This window comes from Peromyscus eremicus, chromosome 6 (assembly GCF_949786415.1).
Source record: "Peromyscus eremicus chromosome 6, PerEre_H2_v1, whole genome shotgun sequence".
NCBI classification, from domain to species: Eukaryota; Metazoa; Chordata; class Mammalia; order Rodentia; family Cricetidae; genus Peromyscus; species Peromyscus eremicus.
In genome coordinates, this window is record NC_081421.1 from 125,929,747 (window position 1) to 125,951,084 (window position 21,338).

Below are 21,338 nucleotides of genomic sequence, written 5' to 3' on the forward strand. Positions count from 1 at the left end.
GAGATGAGATGAGTTTGGTGATATGACAGAGGTTATATTTTTCTGAAGTTTCTAGCTCACAGTAAAAAGTTAGCAACTCAAAGAGCCATCAGAGTATTTAAAACTACAAAGTATTTTGACCAATGTAAATATATCCTGTTAATTCCAATAAGGGATTTGTATTTGACTGGAAAGAGATACTTCTAGACTTAGGCTACAAGAATGATAGCAGAAATGCATAGACATATTTGAAGTATATTCAAGAGCTAGAAGTGCTAAGATTTGCCGTAGGATGAAGTGTGAAGTTTCAGGAAAAGGTTAGCATGGAAATACCAAGCTTTGTTCAAACTTCAGAATTTCATTAAAGTTGAAGGATGTTGGGGAATGTAGAAACCTGAATTGCTCTGTTACCTCTTTTCTTCTCTGTCATTGCACAGAACTGAGTTACACAGGGTATATTTTCACAATATGTTAGTTTGTAGACTGCATAGTTGGTAGAATACATTAGGTGGTATACTCATTTCAATGGTCTAGGATATCTGAAGTTATAGGAAAGTATGTTTCCAGGGTCTGGTGGAGTGCGTCAAAGGGAAAATTATGTGGTTAGAGCAATTCTCCAAATCTAGATAAGATTCTAGCACACTCCCCAAAGGGGCTTCCAAACCACTCCTTGGATCTTTTGTCTTTATCCATGCTTCAAAGCACAATATATGCTCAAGTGATTTAATATAATTTAATTGTTTTAAATTAATGATAGTTATTTAATTTGTCCAACTGCAGTATCTACTCCAGTTTAACGTCCTCTGCACAGCCAGCCTAGTGACTTCAGTCTGTTGGCCATACTGTGAATTTACGGTTGCTCTTAAGTGAATTTGTTCCTTTGCCTTCTCATCAGAAAGTGTGATAAACAGTTTATGTATTTTTATTCAAAGCTTGCATATAAGTATTGATAAATATTGAGCTGAGAGTAGATTAACTTATGGCATTAGAACAGGCTCACTGATACTCACTCTTCCCTGCCTGGGCACTCAGCTTCTCATATCTCTACCTAATTATATTAGCATTTCATAAGTGACCAGAGATGTTATCAAATATCGCTCAATGAAAATTTACTACACACTTCACATCTAAACCTGAGTTAATTATGACTTTGTTAAACTGAATTTATATCTGATTTATTTAATTTATCATCAGATTATACTGTTCCTTGGCCAAATAGCCCTAAATATTTGATAAAGTTATCACAAATGAGTCTCTGGTATACAACAGTATGGATAATATAAATTATAATTTATGGTGGTGAAAACTAGGTCTGTATTATATTTGTCCAGTATTTTAGTAACTTTTCTTCTTTGTGAACTCAAGGATCAAACAGTGTGTTTGTGGTTCATATCCACTCTCTCTCTTCTTACATACCACAGAAAAGCCACTTTCCTTAATATTGGTAGCTTTTGAAAGCCCTGGCTTATTTATGTATTTGAATATTTGATGATCTTCCTACAGATTTATCTCAGATTAACACATGAGCTTTCTATCATGCATTTTTGTCTTTAGTCAGGAAAGTAAAAATGCTTTTTAAATGATGAGAGACAAGTGAATACACGAAGAAGAATAAATTGGAGAATTAAGTATATATTTATTATATGTATATTATATATATTACATATATATTAGAAAGTTCCACTTAACTAGACCTCCTTCATTTGACCCTTTATATATATTTGATAGTCTAATATCATTTAGGATAAAGACTACATTTCTAATATCTGAGATGTATACTTTTTTGCTTTCTTATTCTTTTGGGTAATGGAATGGATAACTACTAGTTAAAACAAGATTGCTAGGAAAACTCACTTTCTGATGGATAGGATAAAATATGATCTGTAGAAGAAAAAATGAGTTGTTCTGTGTTTCAAATGGAATGTAACATGATCTCTTTCTTCACTTCTTTCTGTTACTCTTTGGAAACACTGTATTTGTCTCTAATTAAATTAGGGCACTTTACATTCCCTATTGCCTTCTCTCAGGCCTCCTGTCTCCTAGTGAAACTCTACTTCTTAACAAGCCCTCTCCTACTTTGATGTCCGCTTTTATTATATTTTGAGGCTCACTGAGTTTAAAGATGGATTCTTGAATGAATTTGAGTATAGTCTCCTTAATGGTGCATAGGCAAATTGTCAGTGGCTACAATTCTAGCACTCAGTACCTGCACAGAATCTCTCAGTGAGTGCTGGGTTCTTACCAGCCCTCATCTCCATGCATGAAGAAATGGTGATGTGTCCTCATACAGGTCTTTACAGTGAGTTCATGAGTTCAATGGCCTTGTCATGTCCAAAATACCCAGTTTCATGACACTTCCCAAACCTCTAGTTCTTATAGTCCTCTTAATTCTCTTCCATGATGTTCCCTGAGTCTTGTATAGTGTGATATAGATGTCCAATTCATAGTTTAGTACATAGCCATCGCTTATTCTACACACTTTGACCTGCTGTAAATCTCTGCAAAGTCATACCCCGTGGAAAAAAAAGAAGCTTAACTGACCAAGGCTGAGAACAGCACCGATCTCTGGGTTTAGACAAGAATATTAAGACGACAGATTGGAAGACAAGAATGAAGAGAGAAGAGTGAAAAGGAAAAAATTAAAAACTTTAAAGAGAAAGATTGGTATCATTTTTCTTTATCAATAAACAGTAGTAGGTAGTTTCTGAGGACCTGCGACCTCCCCAGGCATGAGTGGCCTGAATTTAACATGATTTCTAGCATGCAGTCAATTGCATATATAGTAATGTGAGGAAAAAAGAGTATCAACATAGAGCAGAAGCGGGAAGATGGTTTATAGAAGAAGCCTTTGTTTTTACAGTTGACCATCGTGGCTTTAATTGAAAAGTTGTGACCTACACAATTTTGTCACATTTCCTTAATAGAATTGGATTTAAGTGACAATAGAAACATCTTTATTTAAAATTATGCCATGTTTTGCTACCATACTTTGATGTTATGAGTCATAAAGTGTGTGTTTGTCAATCTTAGGAAACAGGATGTTCATGAGCTGCAAATGCCTTATTTATTTGTGCTTTTAGCAAAAATAGTGATTTTTGTCATGCAGATAATGAAAATAAATTGTCTCAGAATTAATAAGTGAAAGGCTTTTCACTGAAGGAATAAACACAGATTTGTTCCTGGAGGGAGAAATACAAAGCACCTGCTTTGAACAGCAAGTTGTCATTGCACTGTCACTGCTAGAGTAAAGTGACTTTCAACCAATAAATCAGAGAATACCACATGGGAGTTTAAAAATATTGAGATTCTAAATATTTCCATGAACTCACTATGTAGCCAAGGGTGGCCTTGAAACTCTGACCCCCTACTACCACCTACAGAGTACTGAGGTTGCAAGCATGCACCACCACACCCAAGTGAGGGACCAGATTTTACTACAAATGCCTGTTTTGCATGGTTTGGAACATGTGACAGAAAACTAATATGGTAGAGGGCAATGTCAAGGTAGAGCAGAAATCTAACGGGCTTTCCACCCACAAATTTTATTAGAAATTTAACTGATTTCTATTTAGATGAAGGTGGTACCATTTGTCTAAGTAAGAGATGAGTGTGTGATAAAGATATGGCTTTATTCTCTTGAGTAAAGATATTTCTGAGGTTTTATACAGTAAATGCATGCAGCTGATATCCGTTTTGGATATTAAATGACAGCAAGAATCTGTGAAGTGCATAAAACAATGCAAATTATAAGTACTATATAAGTTTTCTATAACATATCTAAAAAGCAAATGACTCAGAGGCATCTGAAGATGAATTCACAGACCTTCAGAATTTAGTGTTTCTTATCAGAGGAGGCATAATATCCTGACAAACTTCAACGTGATTGTACTGGAATAGGTGAGATGCCTCAGTAGGAGAAGGTGCATGCCACTGAGACCTGCAACGTGGAAGAGAGAACCAACTCTCTCCAAAGTTGTACTATGACCTCCACATGTGCACCATGGCACACAGGTACACACACACACACACACACACACACACACACACACACACACACACACACACTAATCATAACAGCTTTTATAAAACACAGTATTCTTCAGGATGACAATTTGTTCTAGCCATTCCTTTTCCCTAATGTCCTCCCTGAATACATTCTTCATATGCTCCTTTGAGTAAATGGTCTGCCAATGAGATCTTAGTAGAAGTTCATTCATTTAGAAACACACCTGTGTGCTTGCATCATTTTTCCATCTCCATCGATCTGAGAAAGATGTGGACACCATGTTGCAGGATGGAAGTTGTGCAGACACAGTGAGAGTGGTGATGAGGACTTCCCTGATGCTGGCCCCTTGAGACCTGCAGAAGTCTAACTGTCCTGCGTGGTCTGTGGAGAAGAGAAGACAGCACAGTGTTGTTGACACCTTGTCAATGTGTTCGTGACACAGGCTACACTTGACGTCACTCCTGCTCTCCAGGAAGCTTTCTGCTGATTGTCATTCTATTGTTTATCCATACATATCTGGTCCAGTTATAACAAAAGGCTTGTATTTACTCTGGTCTAATTCCAAGCTTCTTTCTTATATTGCTGTCTATTTTCCTATTTGTGGTACATTAAGAATTCTGTAAGGTAATTTTGCATTCTTCCTTTCTTTCATTGAGCCTTCCTCAGGCTTTAAGACAAAAATATGTGTCGACTCTTTATGGGTACAGTCTCTTCCTACCACTGCCTTTATAGAATTACCCCCAGGGTATCACTAACAGTTCCTAAGAGATTGTCTAACAAAGGAATAAACAATGGTACTTTTAAAGTTTTTCTTAATGGTACTTGTCTTACAGGTTTTTAAAAATCAAAATCATAGTACTGTACCACACATGAGAAAGTTCTTTGAGAACTCTGAGACATTAGATATCATCTGCTGTGGTTAGTTTTTATTATCAACTTGACACATTCTAGAATCAGCTGGGAAGGAAATTTCAGTGGAGATTTTCTAGATCAGCTTGGCCTGTGGGTGTGTCGGGGGGCGGGGCTGGTATCTTGGTTAGGTTGAAGTAGAAAGACAGATCCACCATAGGTGGTGCCGTTCCTTCGGAAGAGGATTCTGAGCTATAATAGAGCAGAGAAAGTTAACTCAGCATAGCATGTATGCATTAATTCCTCGCTGTTTGCCCTCGACTCTGGATGTGACATGACTAGCTGGTTCAAGTTCCTGCTGCCTTGACTTCCCCCAGATGGTGAACTGCTGTGGGATGGTCTGTATGTCAAGTGTGTTGTTGATTGGTCAGTAAATAAATCACTGATTGGCCATTGGCTAGGCAGGAAGTATAGGCGGGACAAGGAAAAGAATTCTGGGAAGTGGAAGGCTGAGAGAGAGACACTGCCAGCCGCCATCAGGACAAGGAAGATGTAAGGTACCAGTAAGCCACGAGCCATGTGGCAAAGTAAAGATTAATAGAAATGGGCTAAATATAAGAGTAAGAGCTAGACAATAACAGGCCTGAGCTAATGGCCAAGCAGTTTAAATAATGTAAGAGTCTGTGTGTTTATTTTATAAGTGAGCTCTGGGACTGGCGGGACTTGGTGGCGGGAGCTGGAGAGAAATTCTCCAGCAACAAATGGCGTCCAACGTGGTGGCAAGAGTTTCCACCTAAAAACTGAGAAAAAAGATTCTAAAACGGAGCTAAAAACAGTTCCTAATTGTCTCTCTCAAATAAGCGGCAGCTGCCGGTTTGAGCTACTGGCGGGTTCCTAGCGTGCGCTCTCGACCTGCAGTATGGTGGGAATGAGGCCTCTGCAAGTAGCACATTAAACTGTGTGATGAATTTAGCCTTTGCTAGTACAAAACAAAAAAAAGAGGTTTCTGGGCTACACGCTACTTTGGTAAAAGTGTAGACCCACTATTTCTGAGAGTCATGGCTCCCAGAGCTGGCGGAAAGCGGACCGCCGCCATGTTGGGAAGCTGAAGTGGGCGGAGCCAGCAGCCACTGCGCCATTTCAGGCTTAGAAGGCTACAGTTTAAAAGCAATAGGCTCAAGCTAATATAAAAAAAATAAGCCACGTAAATATGACTACCACACAGAGAATCTGGATTATGTTCTCTTTGATATTCGTAACTGAAGAAAAACATTTGATTACAAAAGCTGTTGAATTATGCCAAAATGTGTGTTTTAAAGGTACCTTGACTTCAAAGTTTGGATGTAAGGATATGTTGCTTTGGAAAAGAGTCTCTTTTGTTTCCACAGAAAGCCAGAGACTATGGATTTGTTCCAGATTAAGATACATCAGGTTTGACCAGCCAAGACCCCCTGAAAGGTCTCCAATGACACCATGGCCCAGATGACTCAACATCCAGAACGGTTTCAAGTCAACTGGCTCAGATGATACAGCCTCATGGACTACTCCATGATCCTAAAATTTTCTTCGTGTCCCCATAAGATACAGCGCCCCCCTCCAGCAGAAAGTAGTAAGAGAAGCTACGCCCAAATTCCCAAATATACCAAGCTGGCTTTAGAGATAGAATTGGCTCACTCCCCCTCTAAACCCAGACATATTGCTCAAAAAAAAAAAAAATGGTTAAGAGATTCTTATGTCCCAAATCAAAAGAGCCCTCTGATGTGGAACAGACAAAAACCAATATTTTTATTTAAAACAGGTTGATTATAAATACAATCTCTTTCTAAAAAAAAAAAGGGGATAGTTTAGATATGATAGGATAAAAGGGTAGATTAATGAACCTACTTTTAAAGAGTAACAACTTGTTTAAAATGTTTTACATCGCTATAGATTTTAGTTTATTGATACAAATTTAAACTTAATTTTGTTATACTGTATATATATTTCTATTCTTGTTTAAGGTATTATGTTTATGTAACTCATTTAAAATTGTAATGGATAATTAAAAAATAGATTAATAGTTAGTCATCTATGATAATATTTGTAGCCATGTTAGTTAAGTCTTCTAGGTATACATAGATATATTTCAGATAGATAGGTAGTCTTCAAACACTTCAAAGACCTACAAAATATGGCATTTAAAATGTTTTAAAAATTTAGACTTTCTGGACAGTGAGACATGTCTGCTCCTGACAGCACCGATTTATTTCAGAGAGGAGGATGGGCATCGAAGACACTCCATACGGAGTTTATCTTCACCTTGACAAAAATAGCCATTTGGGCAAGAAACTGTTCTTGCCTGGACTGCCTGATCAACTGGACATGCAGGACCCATACAAAGGTGACCACTAAACTTTGCTTGACAAAATGGTCCTTCAGGTTCCTGCTTTGCAGAAAAAACTGCCAGACATTCTACAGGACACAGAGAAAAGTGAATAAGAGACTCTAGGCCTGTGGGCTGAAGACAGATGCCCCAACTTTACAAGAGAACTTTGAATGACTGTCCAGGCTGCCATCTGTCTCTGTCTACCCTACAAGACTCCTAAAAGTTGCTTATATCCTTCTCCATTTCTCAGGTAGTAATATATCCTTCTGAGGTCTTTGATGTGGTTAAAGACTAGATACTTACAATTTTCCTTAGTTATAATAAAAGATAAGTTAGATATAAAACCTTAAACTTACAAATATAAGATAGATAGGATCTCTTCTTTAATATTGTAACTGTAATTCTTGCTTGATAATTGTTTTGTTATATGTAATTTTACTATGTTAAAGTTAAAACCTTCCTTTTTAAGAAAAGAAAAGGGGAAGTGCTGTGGGATGGTCTGTATGTCAAGTGTGTTGCTGATTGGTCAGTAAATAAATCACTGATTGGCCATTGGCTAGGCAGGAAGTATAGGCGGGACAAGGAAAAGAATTCTGGGAAGTGGAAGGCTGAGAGAGAGACACTGCCAGCCGCCATCAGGACAAGGAAGATGTAAGGTACCAGTAAGCCATGAGCCATGTGGCAAAGTAAAGATTAATAGAAATGGGCTAAATATAAGAGTAAGAGCTAGACAATAACAGGCCTGAGCTAATGGCCAAGCAGTTTAAATAATGTAAGAGTCTGTGTGTTTATTTTATAAGTGAGCTCTGGGACTGGCGGGACTTGGTGGCGGGAGCTGGAGAGAAATTCTCCAGCAACAGTGAACTGTAACCTGGAATTGGGAAGCAAACCCTTTGTCCTAGTTTTCTATTACAGCAACAAGAAATGACTTATCAATGCCTTTATATATGTTTTCACAGATCAGATGTACTCCTGCTGACTTTAAATACTCTCCTGAGTACAGAAAATGCATTTCCCATCTTTCGTGTGAATTAAAAACAAAAGCTATCGACAGAAAACCAAAACCACCAAGACGTCACATTCAGAAAGGTTGGTATGTTTTGAACTAAATAAAGCAACAAGAAATTGGGGATACTGATTTTGAACTTCTAAACACTAGACTCGAAAATACATGTTGAGACATTTGACAAAATATGTATCTAGTGAGGTTTGAAGATGTCTCTATGGTTAGGAGTGCTTGCTTCTCTTTCAGAAGAACTGAACTGGATTCTCAGCACTCACATCACAGCTCACAATTGTCCCAATTTACAGCCTGAGGGAATCTGATGCCCTCTTATGGTCCCTGCAGGCACTGCACACACATGTCATATAAATCCACAGACACACTTAAAAATCCACATCTCGTCTAATCTTTCAATGGATATATTTTATTTGATAAAAGCAGTTAGTAAACTCCATCCATAACTGATAGTTTTATGACTGCCTCTGTCAATTACTGTTCTCTAGGAATCTGTAGTAATAGCATAATCATTACTTAAATTAAAAATGATACTGTTTCTTTTAACTTGGAATATGATTATTTTTATGCAAAAGGCACCACATCATCTTAATAAAAACTTGCTCTTCATTTACAGAAAGTTTCTAAAATAAACCCTCCTTTCTGGGATGAACATTCTTTTCTCTACTGTGTCTTTCACTGAGGAATTGTACAAACTCACTGTACTGTCCAGACCATCCAGGATCCAAGTCTTAGGCTCAAGTGATTTTTACCATCTCAACTTACTAGCTGGCACTGTAGTCGTACACCATTGTGCCCAGGCTCTGAAAATTGCAGTTTTGATTATTTTAAATTTATTTTCACTTTATTTTTTTATATGTGTGGGTACATTGCTTGCATATATGTCTGTACCACTTGCATGCCTGGAAGCCACGGAGATCAGAGAAGGGTGTTTCAACATCCTCTACTCAACATGGCCTCTTAAGTACTTGTCTTACAATTGCTGTCTTGATGCTTGAGTTATAGTTAGGCATTTAAGAAATCAATTTTATTTCCAGGCTTCAGATTTGCATGGGAAACTTTCACTGTTGAGTGGAAATCTAACTCCTAAGATCACTGTACATTGAAGGATAATTAATGGTCTTGTTATGCCTTTCCTGGGCATGTATAGTATTTTAGCCACTACGTGTACTTTTTAGTTATTTTAACATCCTATTAGTCATTTTTTTCTTGCCTTCATTGTTTCAATAATCCCTATTTTATTATCTTTTATTACCAATACATTGCTTAAAGGGCTTCCTCTCTCCCTCCCTCCCTCCATCCCTCCTTCCCTCTCTCACTCACTCCTCTCTCTCTCTCTCTCTCTCTCTCTCTCTCTCAAAACTTAAAAATGTGACCAATACATACAGAATAATCAGTCTGTTTTGAATTTGTTCTGGAGTCTAAAATTAGCTGTCTTTGAGACTGAGAATACTGTTACTTTCCTGTGTCAATTAAGAAAAATATTCTAGTATATTTTCTGTTCATCAGAATTATACACCTTAAACAGAAAATACCTTCCTGATCATCCACAGCTATAGTGTGCCCAAAGATGTAAAACATACTACCAGTGGGCTACAGAAAGACTCCCACAGCTGTTCTTTTTAGAGAGGTATGTGGTGGCACAGGAGAAAGTTAGACAGAAAACAACTGGTTTCCATAACCAGTAACCCTGGAATTTGCCTAGTAGGGCTCCCCAACAAAGAGTTATTCATCTGGTGGATCGACCTGTTAAATACTAGTTGTCATCTGCTGTATACTCTCATGGCTTCCAGCACTTCACATACTCACCAGCAGGGAAGGTCACTTGTGTTACTGATCTTAGCCATTCTTACAATGTAAGATGAAGTCTCTGATTTCAATTTGATTTGCATTTCCCTGATGACTAAGAGTGTTGAATATTTAAGTGTTTATCAGCTATTTATGTTTCTTCTTGTGAGAATTATCTGCTTAGACCTGTTCCCTGTTTTTAACTGGATTATTTGTTTTCTTGAGAGCTAGTTTTTTGAGTTCTTTATGTATTTTAGATATTAGCCCTCTACTGGATGTGTTGGTGGTAAAAATTCCTTCTCATTTTTTAGGCTTATACTTTGTTAGAATAGTGGTGTTCCTTGCCATGCAGAAACTTTTCAGTTTCTTGGGGTCCCATTTATTAATCATTAATCTTAGTGCCTGTGCTATTGGCGTACCATACAATACACAATAGTTATCTCCTGTGCCAATTCCTTCAAGGCTATTCCCCATTTTCTCTTCTATCAGGTTTAGTATATCTGGTTTTATCTTGAAGTCTTTGATCCATTTGGAGTTGAGTTTTATTTAGGATGATATGAATGGATGGATTTGGATTATTCTGCCTGTAGCTGTACAGTTTCAACAGCACCATCTGTTGAAGATGCTGTCTCCACCCCCCCCCCAATGTATATTTCTGGCTTTTTCATAAAAAATCTGGTGTCCATTGGTGTGTGGATTTATGTCTGGGTCTTCATCTTTATTCCATTGATATATACATGTCTATTTTTGTGCCAGTACCATGCTGATTTTTATTACTATAGCCCTATAACACAATTTGAGGTCAGGGATGGTGATACCTCCAGTAGTTTTATTGTGACACAAGATTGTTTTAGCTATCTCCTTGTTTGTTTCTTGTGTATATATGAGCATGGGAGACCTTTGTATCTCCTGATATCTTTTTCAAATTGTTTTTCATGTGTTAGTTTTTGTCATACAAGTGTTTCCCTTATTTGGTTAGAGTTACCGCATGCTATATTTTATTTTTTGAGGCAATTGTAAAAGTTATTTTCCCTTAATTTCTTTCTCAGTCCATTTGTCATCTGTATATAGGAAGGCTACTGTTTTTCTGAGTTAATTTCATATCAAGCTACTTTCCTGAAAGTCTTTATCAGCTGTAGGAGTTCCTGATGGTATTTCTAGGGTCACTCATGTATACTATCATATCATTTTAAATAATGATACTGTGACTTCTTCCTTTCCAAATTTTATCCCCTTGATCTCTTTGAGTTGTCTTGTTGCTCTAGCTAAGGCTTCCAGTACTGTATTGAATAGGTATAGAAAGAATGGATAACCTTGCATTCCTGATTTTAGTGGAACTGTTTTAAGTTTCTCTCCATTTAAGTTGATGATGTATTTGTGCTTGATGTAAACTGCCTTTATTATGTTTATGTATGTCCCTTGTATCACCAATCTCTCCAGGATTTTTATCATGAAGTGGTGTTAAATTTTGTCAAAGGCCCTTTCTTCATCTAATGATATTGATCATGTAGTTCTTGTCCTTCAGTTTGTTTATAGGATGGGCTACATTAATTGATTTTCATACATGAACCAATCTTTATCTCTGTGATGAAGCCTACTTGATCATGGTGGATAATCTTTTTGATATGTTCTTGGATATGGTTTTCAAGTATTTTATTGAGAATCTTTGCATCTTAGTTCATTAATGAAATTGGTCTGTAATTTTCTCTTTTGTTGGGCCTTAATATTATTTGGGTATCAGGGCAACTCTGGCCTCATAATAAAAATTGGGCAACATTCTGTTTCTATTTTGTGGAATATTTTGAGGAGTATTGGCATTAACTCTTCTTTGAAAGTCTGGTAGAATTCTGTGTTAAAACTGCTGTGGGATGTCCTGTATGTTGTGAATAAATAAAATGCTGATTGGCCAGTAGCCAGGCAGGAAGTATAGGCAGGACAAGCAGGGAAGAGAATTCGGGGATCAGGAAGGCTGAGTCAGGAGAAGCTGCCAGCCGCCACCATGATACCAACATGTAAGATACTGGTAAGCCACGAGCCATGTGGCAACTGATAGATGAATAGAAATGGGTTAATTTAAGATATAAGAACTAGATAACAAGAAGCCTGCTGCGGCCATACAGTTTGTAAGCAATATAAGTCTCTGTGTGTTTACTTGGTTGAGTCTAAGTGGCTGCGGGACTGGTGGGTGAGAGAAATTTGTCCTGACTGTGGGCCAGGCAGGACTGGAGAAAACTTCAGCTACATAAAACCATCTGGTTCTGGGCTTCTCTTTGTTGGTAGACGTTTAATTACTGCTTCTATTTGACTAGGTGTTATAGGTCTGTTGAAATTGCTTATCTGAATTTGATTTAACATTGGTAAGTGGTATGTATAGAAAAAATTATCCATTTCTTTTAGATTTTCCTGCTTGTTGAAGTACATGTTTTTGAAGTATGCCTTTATCAGTTTCTGGCTTTTCTTGATTCTGCTGTTATTTCGCCTCTCTAATTCTTTAGGTTGGGTATTCTCCTGGCATTTTAACTAATTTGGAAAGGTTATATTGATTTCCTCAAAGAACCAACTGTTTATTTCATTGATACTTTGCATTGTTTTGTTTGTTTCTATTTTATTGATTTCAGATACAACATGATTATTTCTTGTCATCTACTCTTCTTGGGTGTGATTTATTCTTTTTGTTCTTGAGCTTTTAGGTGTGCTATTGTTACTAGTATGAGATCTCTTCAATTTTTTTGTGTAGTCACTTAGTGCTATGAACTTGCCTCCTGGAACTGATTTCATTGTGTCCTATAGCTTTTTATTAGATCTTCATTTTCATTCACTTCTGGAAAATTGTTGATTTCTTTCTTAGTTTTCATCTTGACAGTTTTCCATTTTGTAGTGTGTGTTCATGAGCTTGTAAACTTTCTGTTGTTGTTGATATCCAGCTTTAACCCATGGTGGTCAGATAGGAAACATGGTGTATTTCAGTTTTCTTGTATCTGTTGAGACTTGTTTTGTGTCTGAGTATGTCACCAATTTCAGAGAAAATTACATGAGATGCTGGTTATAAGCTATATTCTTTTATGTTTGGGTGAAATATAGTCCATTTGGTTTATAACATTCAGAAAGCCGATGGTATAGTATTTGCCAAAATTTCATCAAAATGTTGAAAATAATCCATACATATACCACATTGAAGTAAGTTATTTTGGAGAACATATCTGTGAGGGTTAATTTTGAGGGTCACCCTTACTGGATCTGTACTGTACCAAACGACTAGCAACTGGACCATTTTGATCAGATTATTTGAAGTGGAAAGACAGCCTTCTGGAAGAAAGTTTTGCTTTTGTCTGCATATCTTCTCTGTGGCTGGCAAGTTCTTCTCCCCTGTTGCTGCAGTGTGCCTTAATTTATACTAGAATGCCCCCTTCCCAGTTCCCAATGCAGTTTCAAGATCAGCAGTTCCCCAGGAATCCTCCAGGTCTGCAGTGCCAGATAGGTAGTACTGTGGAACCAAGCCTCATGGACTGAGAAACTACCAACTACTACATTCTCTGCATTTCCAGTGTGAGACAATTGTTGTTGGACTACTGTGGTGGTTTGAAATAAAATGGGTCCAAAAGGCATTGGTGCTATTAGGAGGTCTGGCTTTACTGGAGTAGGTGTGGTCTTGTTGGAGAAAGTGTGTCACTGTGGAGGTTGGCTTTGAGGTCTCCTGTGCTAAAATTACACCCAGTGAGACAGATCACATCCTGTTGCGTGCACAAGATATGGAACTCTCAGCTACCTTTCCAGCACCATGTCTGCTTACACATTGCTATGACCCACTGTGATGATAATGGACTGACCTCTGAACTGTAAGCCACACAATTAAATGTGTTCCTCTATAAGAGTTGCTATGGTGTCTTTTCATAGCAATAGGATCCCTAACTAAGAGAGAAGTTGGTACCAGGGACTAGGGTATTACTGTGACAGGCCTGAACATGTTTTTGTTTGAAGGAATATGGACCTTTGGACAGTGGATTAGAAAAGTAGCTGAACACTTTCAGTGCTGTTTAATGGGCCATCCTAGTAGGAGCATGGAAGACAGTGGTGCTGAGGGTGACATGAACTGTGGGTTCCTGGATCAAGAGATTTCAGAGGAGAAGAATGTTAGTAATATTAGATATGGCTTAGAGACTGGTCTTGTTATATTTTGGTGAAGAATATAGCTGCCTTTTGCCCTTGTCCAAAGAGTCTGTGTAAAGCTAAAGTGAAGAGTTTTGAATTAATTCTGTTGGCAGAGGAAATCTCAAAAGAGCCTATTATAGTCTCTGTTTTGTGGTTATTAGTGGTAACTATAATGAAGATTTATACTGAAAAGGAGCAAGCTGAGCAGGGTAAAGTACAAAATGTAAAATTTAAGGAAAAAAAGAGCACCAGGAAGTAGGATGAAGCTAACTCTTATGTTCAGGGAGATAAACAGATTAAGAAATGGAATAAACGGCCGGGTGGTAGTGGCGCACGCCTTTAATCCCAGCATTTGGGAGGCAGAGCCAGGCGGATCTCTGTGAGTTCGAGGCCAGCCTCGGCTACCAAGTGAGTTCCAGGAAAGGCGCAAAGCTACACAGAGAAACCCTGTCTCGGAAAAACCAAAAAAGAAAAAGAAAAAAGAAAAAAAGAAACGGAATAAAGAGAGTGGTGACTTCAGGGAAAAATCTCATCCAGCTAAGTTTCCAAATTGTGAAAAGGAACTAAAGTAAAGCTTAGAGCTGGGTGTGGTGCTACATGCCTTTATTCCTATCACACCAGAGGCAGAGGCTGATGGATCTCTGAGTTTGAGGCCAGCCTGGTCTACAGAGCAAGTTTCAGAACTGCCAAACTTAGGCAGTGAAGGAAACCATGGAAAACAGAAAGCTGGTAAAGATGTAATTGAATTGATGTAATTGAGTGGTCTTGTTCCAGCACCAGAAATAAGTGGAACTTGGCAGGTTCAGGCACCTGGTTCCTGCTTTAGAATTAAGAATAAAAGAAAGGGGTCATAGAATCTCCTTCTGTGACTAAGGAATGCTGCTGACCCCAGGTATGTGTCAGGGGTGTCCCTGAATGGAGGCATAGAGAGGCCAATGTATGATGCTGTGAAGGTTAAGCCTGCATTGCCTTGGAGACCCCAAGATATTGGAGATGCCAGAGCCATGGGATACCTGCAAAGGAGAGCTGCTAACAGGGAGTGGAACTAGCCAAAGAGAAGGAAGTGTGTTGCAGTCAACAAAGCTGAATGGAGCTGGAGATCAGAAGAGCATTTTGACATCAAACATAAAGATACAGAGTTTGGAGTTTGCCTAGCTGGTTTTCAGTCTTGCTTTGTTCCAGCATTTCCTCACTATGCTCCCTTCCCTATGTTTTGGAGTAGTAATGTATTTCCTGTGCCACTGTATGTTGGAAAAATATGTGATCTACTTTTTGATTATGATTTTATAAGAGGTTACAGTTAAGAGATTACATGAATCTCCAAAGAAACTTTGAACTTCAGACTTTAAATAAGTTTGAGACTATTGTAGACTACGAATTTTTGAAGTTGGAGTGAATGTATATTTGCATTATGATATATATATACAAGTCTTTGGGGGCTAAGGAGTGAAATGTGGTGGTTTTAAAGAAAATGAGTCCCAAAGGGAGTGGCACTATTAGGATGTATGGCCTTGTTGGAGGAATGTGTCACTGTGGAGGCAGGCTTTGAGATCTCCTTTCCTCAAGCTACACCCAGTATGACAGACCACTTCCTGTTGCCTACACAAAATGTAGAACTCCTAGCTACCTCTCCAGCATCATATATGTCTCCCTGCATGCCACCATGTCCTGCCATGATAATGGACTGAACCTCTGAACTGTGAGCCACCCAGTTAAATGCTTTCCTTTATAAGAGTTACTGTGGTCATGGTGTCTCTTCACAGCAATAGAAACCATAACTAAGACAACTACCCAGACTATACTGTGTAAGACAACTTAATTACTCCCCTTTTCATATATGTTCATTCTATAAATTCAATTCCTCTAATGAACCCTGACAAACACAATGTGCATGGCTTTTGGAAAAGAGTTTACTTTTTACATTGAGGTATTAAAATAAAACATAGCATATTAAGGAATATATATGTGGGGATACATACACACACAGACACAAACAGGCACATATATAATGCAAATATATGTACATATATTTTTCCACATGAAAGAATTCCAAACATTTTAAATAAAGTGCAATTTTATTACATCACTTTTTATATTAATTAAGTTTATTCATTTATTTTACATCCTGACTGCAGTTTCCCTTCCCTCTCTCCTTCCATTCCTTTCCCCTACCTCCCCTCTACCCTCAACCCACTCCTCTGTTTCTGTTCAGAAAGGGGCTGGCTTTCTATGGTTTTCAACAAAGCATGGAATATCAAATTGAGGTAGGAATAAGATCCTCCTCTTGTATTGTCTGTGCAAGGGAAATCAGTATGAGGAGTAGGTTCCCAAAAGCCAGCCAATGTGTTCAGAACAGCCCCTGCTCTCACTACTAGGAGCATCCCACAAGTAGACCAAGCTTCACAACTGTCACATATATGTAGAGGGCCTAGGTTGGTCCCATGCAGGCTCGCTGGCTGTCAGTCCAGACTCTGTGAGCTCCTATGAGCCCAGGTTAGTTGTTTCTGTGTGTTCCCTTGTGATGTCCTTGACCCCCTTGGCTTGTACATTCCTTTCTCCCTCTCTTTAGTAGGATTCTTTGAACTTGGCCCAGTGCCTGGCTCTTGGTCTCTGCATCTGTTTCCGTAAGTTACTGGATGAAGGCTCTCTGATGACAATTGGGGTAGTTGCCAACACCCCAAACTTTCAGTAGGAAGGAGAGACTGTAAGGCAAAGGATATGTTGCTGGGACAGAGTCCCAATCCCTCCACTAGAAGTCCCACCTGGTCACAGGAGATGGCCAGTTCAGGTTACATGTCCACTATTGCTAGGAGTCTTAGCTGGGGTCATCCCTGTAGATTTCTGGGAGTTTCTCTGGCCCAATCCCTCATTTTCCCATCTCTACCTATCCCCAGTCCACCCACTCAATCTCTTCTATTTCCCCTTCTCAGGGAGATCCATGAGTTCCCCCCTCCTTGGGCTCTCCTTGTTACTAAGCCTCTCTGGGTCTATGGACTGTGGCATGGTTATCCTTTACTTTATAGCTAATATCCACTTATAATTGAGTACATTTCATGTTTGTCTTTCTGGGTAGTCAAAGTATCACTATTTGCAGATAATATGATAGTATACATTAGTGACCTCAAAAATTCTACCAGGGAACTCCTGTAGCTGCTACCCACTTTCAATGATGTGGTTGGATACAAGATTAACTAAAAAAAAAAAATTAGTAGCCCTCTTACATACAAAGAATAAATGGGCTGAGAAAGAAATCAGGAAAAAAAATCACCCTTCATGATAGCCACAAATAATATAAAATACCTTAGGGTAACTCTAACCAATCAAGTAAAAGACCTGTATGGCAAGAACTTCAAATCCTTGAAGAAAGAAATTAGAGAAGATATCACAAGATTGAAGGATCTCCCAGGCTCATGGATCAGTAGGATTAACATAGTATAAATGGCAATTTTAGCAAAAGCAATCTGCAGATTCAATGCAATCCCCATCAAAATTTCAACACAATTCTTTAGAAAGAACAATACTCAACTTCATGCTGTGGATGATCGATTGATAAATAAAACACTGATGGGCCAGTAGCCAGGCAGGAAGTACAGGCGGGACAAAGAGAGAGGAGAATTCTGGGAACAAGAGGGCGGAGGCAGAGCGACGCTGCCAGCCACCACCAGAAGCATGATGTAAGTTACCAGGAAGCCAAGAGCCACATGACAAGGTATAGATTATAGAAATGGGTTAATTTAAGATATAAGAACAGATAGCAAGAAGCCTGCTACAGCCATACAGTTTATAAGTAATATAAGTCTCTGTGTGTTTACTTGGGGGACGTTAGTGGGAGAGATTTGCCCTGACTGCCGGCAGGCCAGGACACAGGAAAACACCAGCTACAACTTCATATGGAAAAACAAAAACAAAAACAAAAACAAAAACAAAAACAAAACAGGATAGCTAAAACAATCCTGTACAATAGAGGAACTTCCAGAGGTATCACTATCCCTGACTTCAAGTCTTACTACAGAGCTACAGTAATAAAAACAGCATGGTACTGGCATAAAAGCAAACAGGTTGATCAATGGAATCGAATCAAGGACCCAGACATAAATCCATACACCTATGTTTATTGGTTGTAGTATTAAGGCAACTCCACGTAGTTAAAAGGGAGGTTTATTTCGTGGGGTAACTTACAAGTAAAGAGATAGGTTACAGGGTCCGGGAAAGGTGTGGCGCAGTCCAGCGGTGTTCTCTGGAAAACTGCTCAGTCTACATCCAGCATCCAGGATTCAGGAACCAAGAGAGCTGGAACATCCAGATCTCAGGTCTTAAGGGCTCCTGTCTAGGCCCCACCTTGTAGGCATGACAGTTACTGAAGCCTCAATGGGGTAGTACTTCCAGGTCAAAGCTGGAACAGCTAGCTACCCACTACATATGTACACCTGATTTTTGACAAAGAAGCTGAATTTATATGCTGGAATAACGAAAGCATCTTCAAGCAATGATGCTGGCATAATTGTATGTCAGCATGTAGAAGAATGCAATTAGATGCACATCTGTAGCACAAATCTTAGAAGGTCTTATTAATAAAAACAAACCCAGAGGCAGGTATTGGGGTGAACGCTGGAAGATCAGAGAAGCAGAACAAGCCACAGCTTCCTCAACTTGCCAATTCCTCAGCTGATCCTGTTTCCTCAGACTGGAAGCCTCTGAGTCCTCATCCAAATGGATCTCAGCTGAACTGCTGTTCAAAAGCCTAAAAGCTTAACCAGGCTCTAGTTCCTGGTTTTCATGCCTTATATACCTTTCTGCTTCTTACTATCACTTCTTGGGATTAAAGGCATGTGTCACCATGCCTGGCTGTTTCCAGTGTGACTTTGAACTCACAGAGATCCGGATGGATCTCTGCCTTTGGAATGCTAGGATTAAAGGTGTGTGTCCCACCATTTTCTGGCCTCTGTACCTAGTGGCTGTTCTGTTCTCTGACCTCAGATAAGTTTATTAGGGTGCACAATATTTTGGGGAACACAATATCACCACACATATCTGTCATCCTCCACAAACCTCAAGTCCAACTGGATCAAAGATCTCAAACATAAAACCAGTTACACTGAACCTAATGGAAGAGAAAATGGGAATTAGTCTTGAATGCACTGGCACAGGAGACAGCTTCCTGAATAGAACAACAGCAGCACAGACACTGAGATAAACAATTAATAAATGGGACCTCCTGAAACTGAAAAACTTCTGTAAGGCAAAGGACACTAAAATAGGACAAGATGGCAGTCTACAGAATGGGAAAAGATCTTCACCAACCCCACATCTTACAGAGGGCTGTTTTCCAAAATATATAAAGAACTCAAAAAATTAGATATCAACAAACCAAATAATCCATTTTAAAAATAGGTACTGATCTAAACAGAGAATTCTCAACAGATGAATCTCAGGTGACTGAGAATCCCTTAAAGAAATGTTCATTGTCCTTAGTCATCAGGGAAATGCAAATCAAAATGACTTTGAGATTCCACATCTGTCAGAATGGCTAAAATCTAAAACACAAATGTCAGCTTATGCTGGAGAGGACGTGGAATAAGAGGAACACTCCTCCACTGTTGGTGGGAGTGTAAACTTTAACAGCCACTATGGAAATCAATATGGCAGTTTCTCAGAAAATTGGGAATCAATCTATCTTAAGATCCAGCTATACCACTTTTGAGCATATACCCAAAGGATGCTCAATTATATCACAGGGACACTTGCTCAACTATGTTCATAGCAGTTTCTTCATAATAGCTAGAATCTAGCAACAACCTAGATGCCCCTAAATTGAAGAGTGGATAAAGAAAATGTGGTACATGTACACAATGGAGCATTACTCAGCTGTTAAAAACATATCACTTTTTATGTTGTTTTTTTTTTGTGTGAGATGCTGATAACTGAACCCGAGGCCTTGTTCCTGCTGACTGTGTACTCTACCAGTGAGCTGTGTATCCATCTCCTGTATCAATTTGTGTGTATAAAGATTATACTTTCAGTTCAATATTTCTTAGTATTGATCTCATATTTTATATTGATATTTTTAAAAACTGATGATCTGTAGCAGTGCTTCCCTTACAAAAATGCATACATATATAAATTTGATAAAAAATTTTAATTCAATAAGGGGTTGTTATTGATCTTCATTGAATATCAACTGAAAGGATTTTGAATAAGATAGCATAATCATAGTTGTTGAATTTCAGGTGTAGGAGACAATGTTCATATTCATAAAAGAAATTCTAATAGTGGTCAAGGTAAGAATCCTCTTTGAGAGAGTTAAGAGTAAATACACAGGAAGAAAAGTTCCTAATACTTACATCTTCTCAGCAGTTGTGACATCAGAAGTCAAAGTCAGTCTGGACTGTGTGCCAACCTAACAGTGAGTGAGAAGCTGTCTAAAAAACAAAAACAAAATCACATAACAAACAGCTTATAATTTCATGCCCACACTATCCCCAAAACTGAGACAGAAAGTACTCAAAATAATGAGAAGTGCAGAACTGTACAAAGACATTTAATATGATATTTATGCTATGACTATTGATTTCAAATAAAGTATAAAAGAATATTATGATAATAATATTTGAGAAATAAAAGCTCTGTACCTACAACTAACCCTTGATAGCTTAAATTTACAATATGTAAAATGGTAAAGAAGGGAAGGAAAGTCTGTTGACTAGGTAATAATCACTTGTCTTGCTAAGTAAGGCAAAGGGAAATTGAGTGTGGCTTTAAGTTTGTGTTTTAATCAAAGTACAATCTGGTAATGAGCAACTCCTACAACTTGACCAGTATTCCCTTCGCCAGTCAGAGCCTGAGTGTGAACAGTTAGTGCTGGATGATATGGGTTGCCTCTCAACAGAATTATCTACTAGTTACTACCCCTCTTGAACATTATCTTAAATTTTCTCTTCCCTAGTTACATATCCAGCTCTAAGGAACTTTAACCATTTAATGAAGACTACCAACCACCTCTCCATTCTGAAAAGGTGCATGTGAACATGATCTAGCCTTATGAGAAGTTTAAAGTGTGCATGGGCTTTGCCAAATTTTATCTGAAATTTTACAATTAGTTGATAAAATAGTAATTACAGATTTTTGCTTATATATAGGATTTTAAGCTCCCTCTAGTAATATTTATGTTAGCTTTAATTGTACAT

General features: G+C 38.3%; 1 protein-coding gene across 6 annotated transcripts in view; it reads left to right on the forward strand.

Moving 5' to 3' along the window:
• Nucleotides 1–21,338, forward strand: part of Lrriq3 (leucine rich repeats and IQ motif containing 3) — a 111,701-nt gene that overhangs the window by 63,384 nt on the left and 26,979 nt on the right. For all 6 annotated transcript variants that reach the window (XR_009379960.1, XR_009379957.1, XR_009379955.1 and 3 more), the window contains exon 6: nucleotides 8,159–8,288. Coding sequence is in view for 1 of the 6 variants with exons in the window: in XM_059266494.1 (XP_059122477.1) it covers nucleotides 8,159–8,288 (130 nt within the window). In the remaining 5 variants the exon portion in view is untranslated. The remainder of the gene's footprint in view (nucleotides 1–8,158; nucleotides 8,289–21,338) is intronic.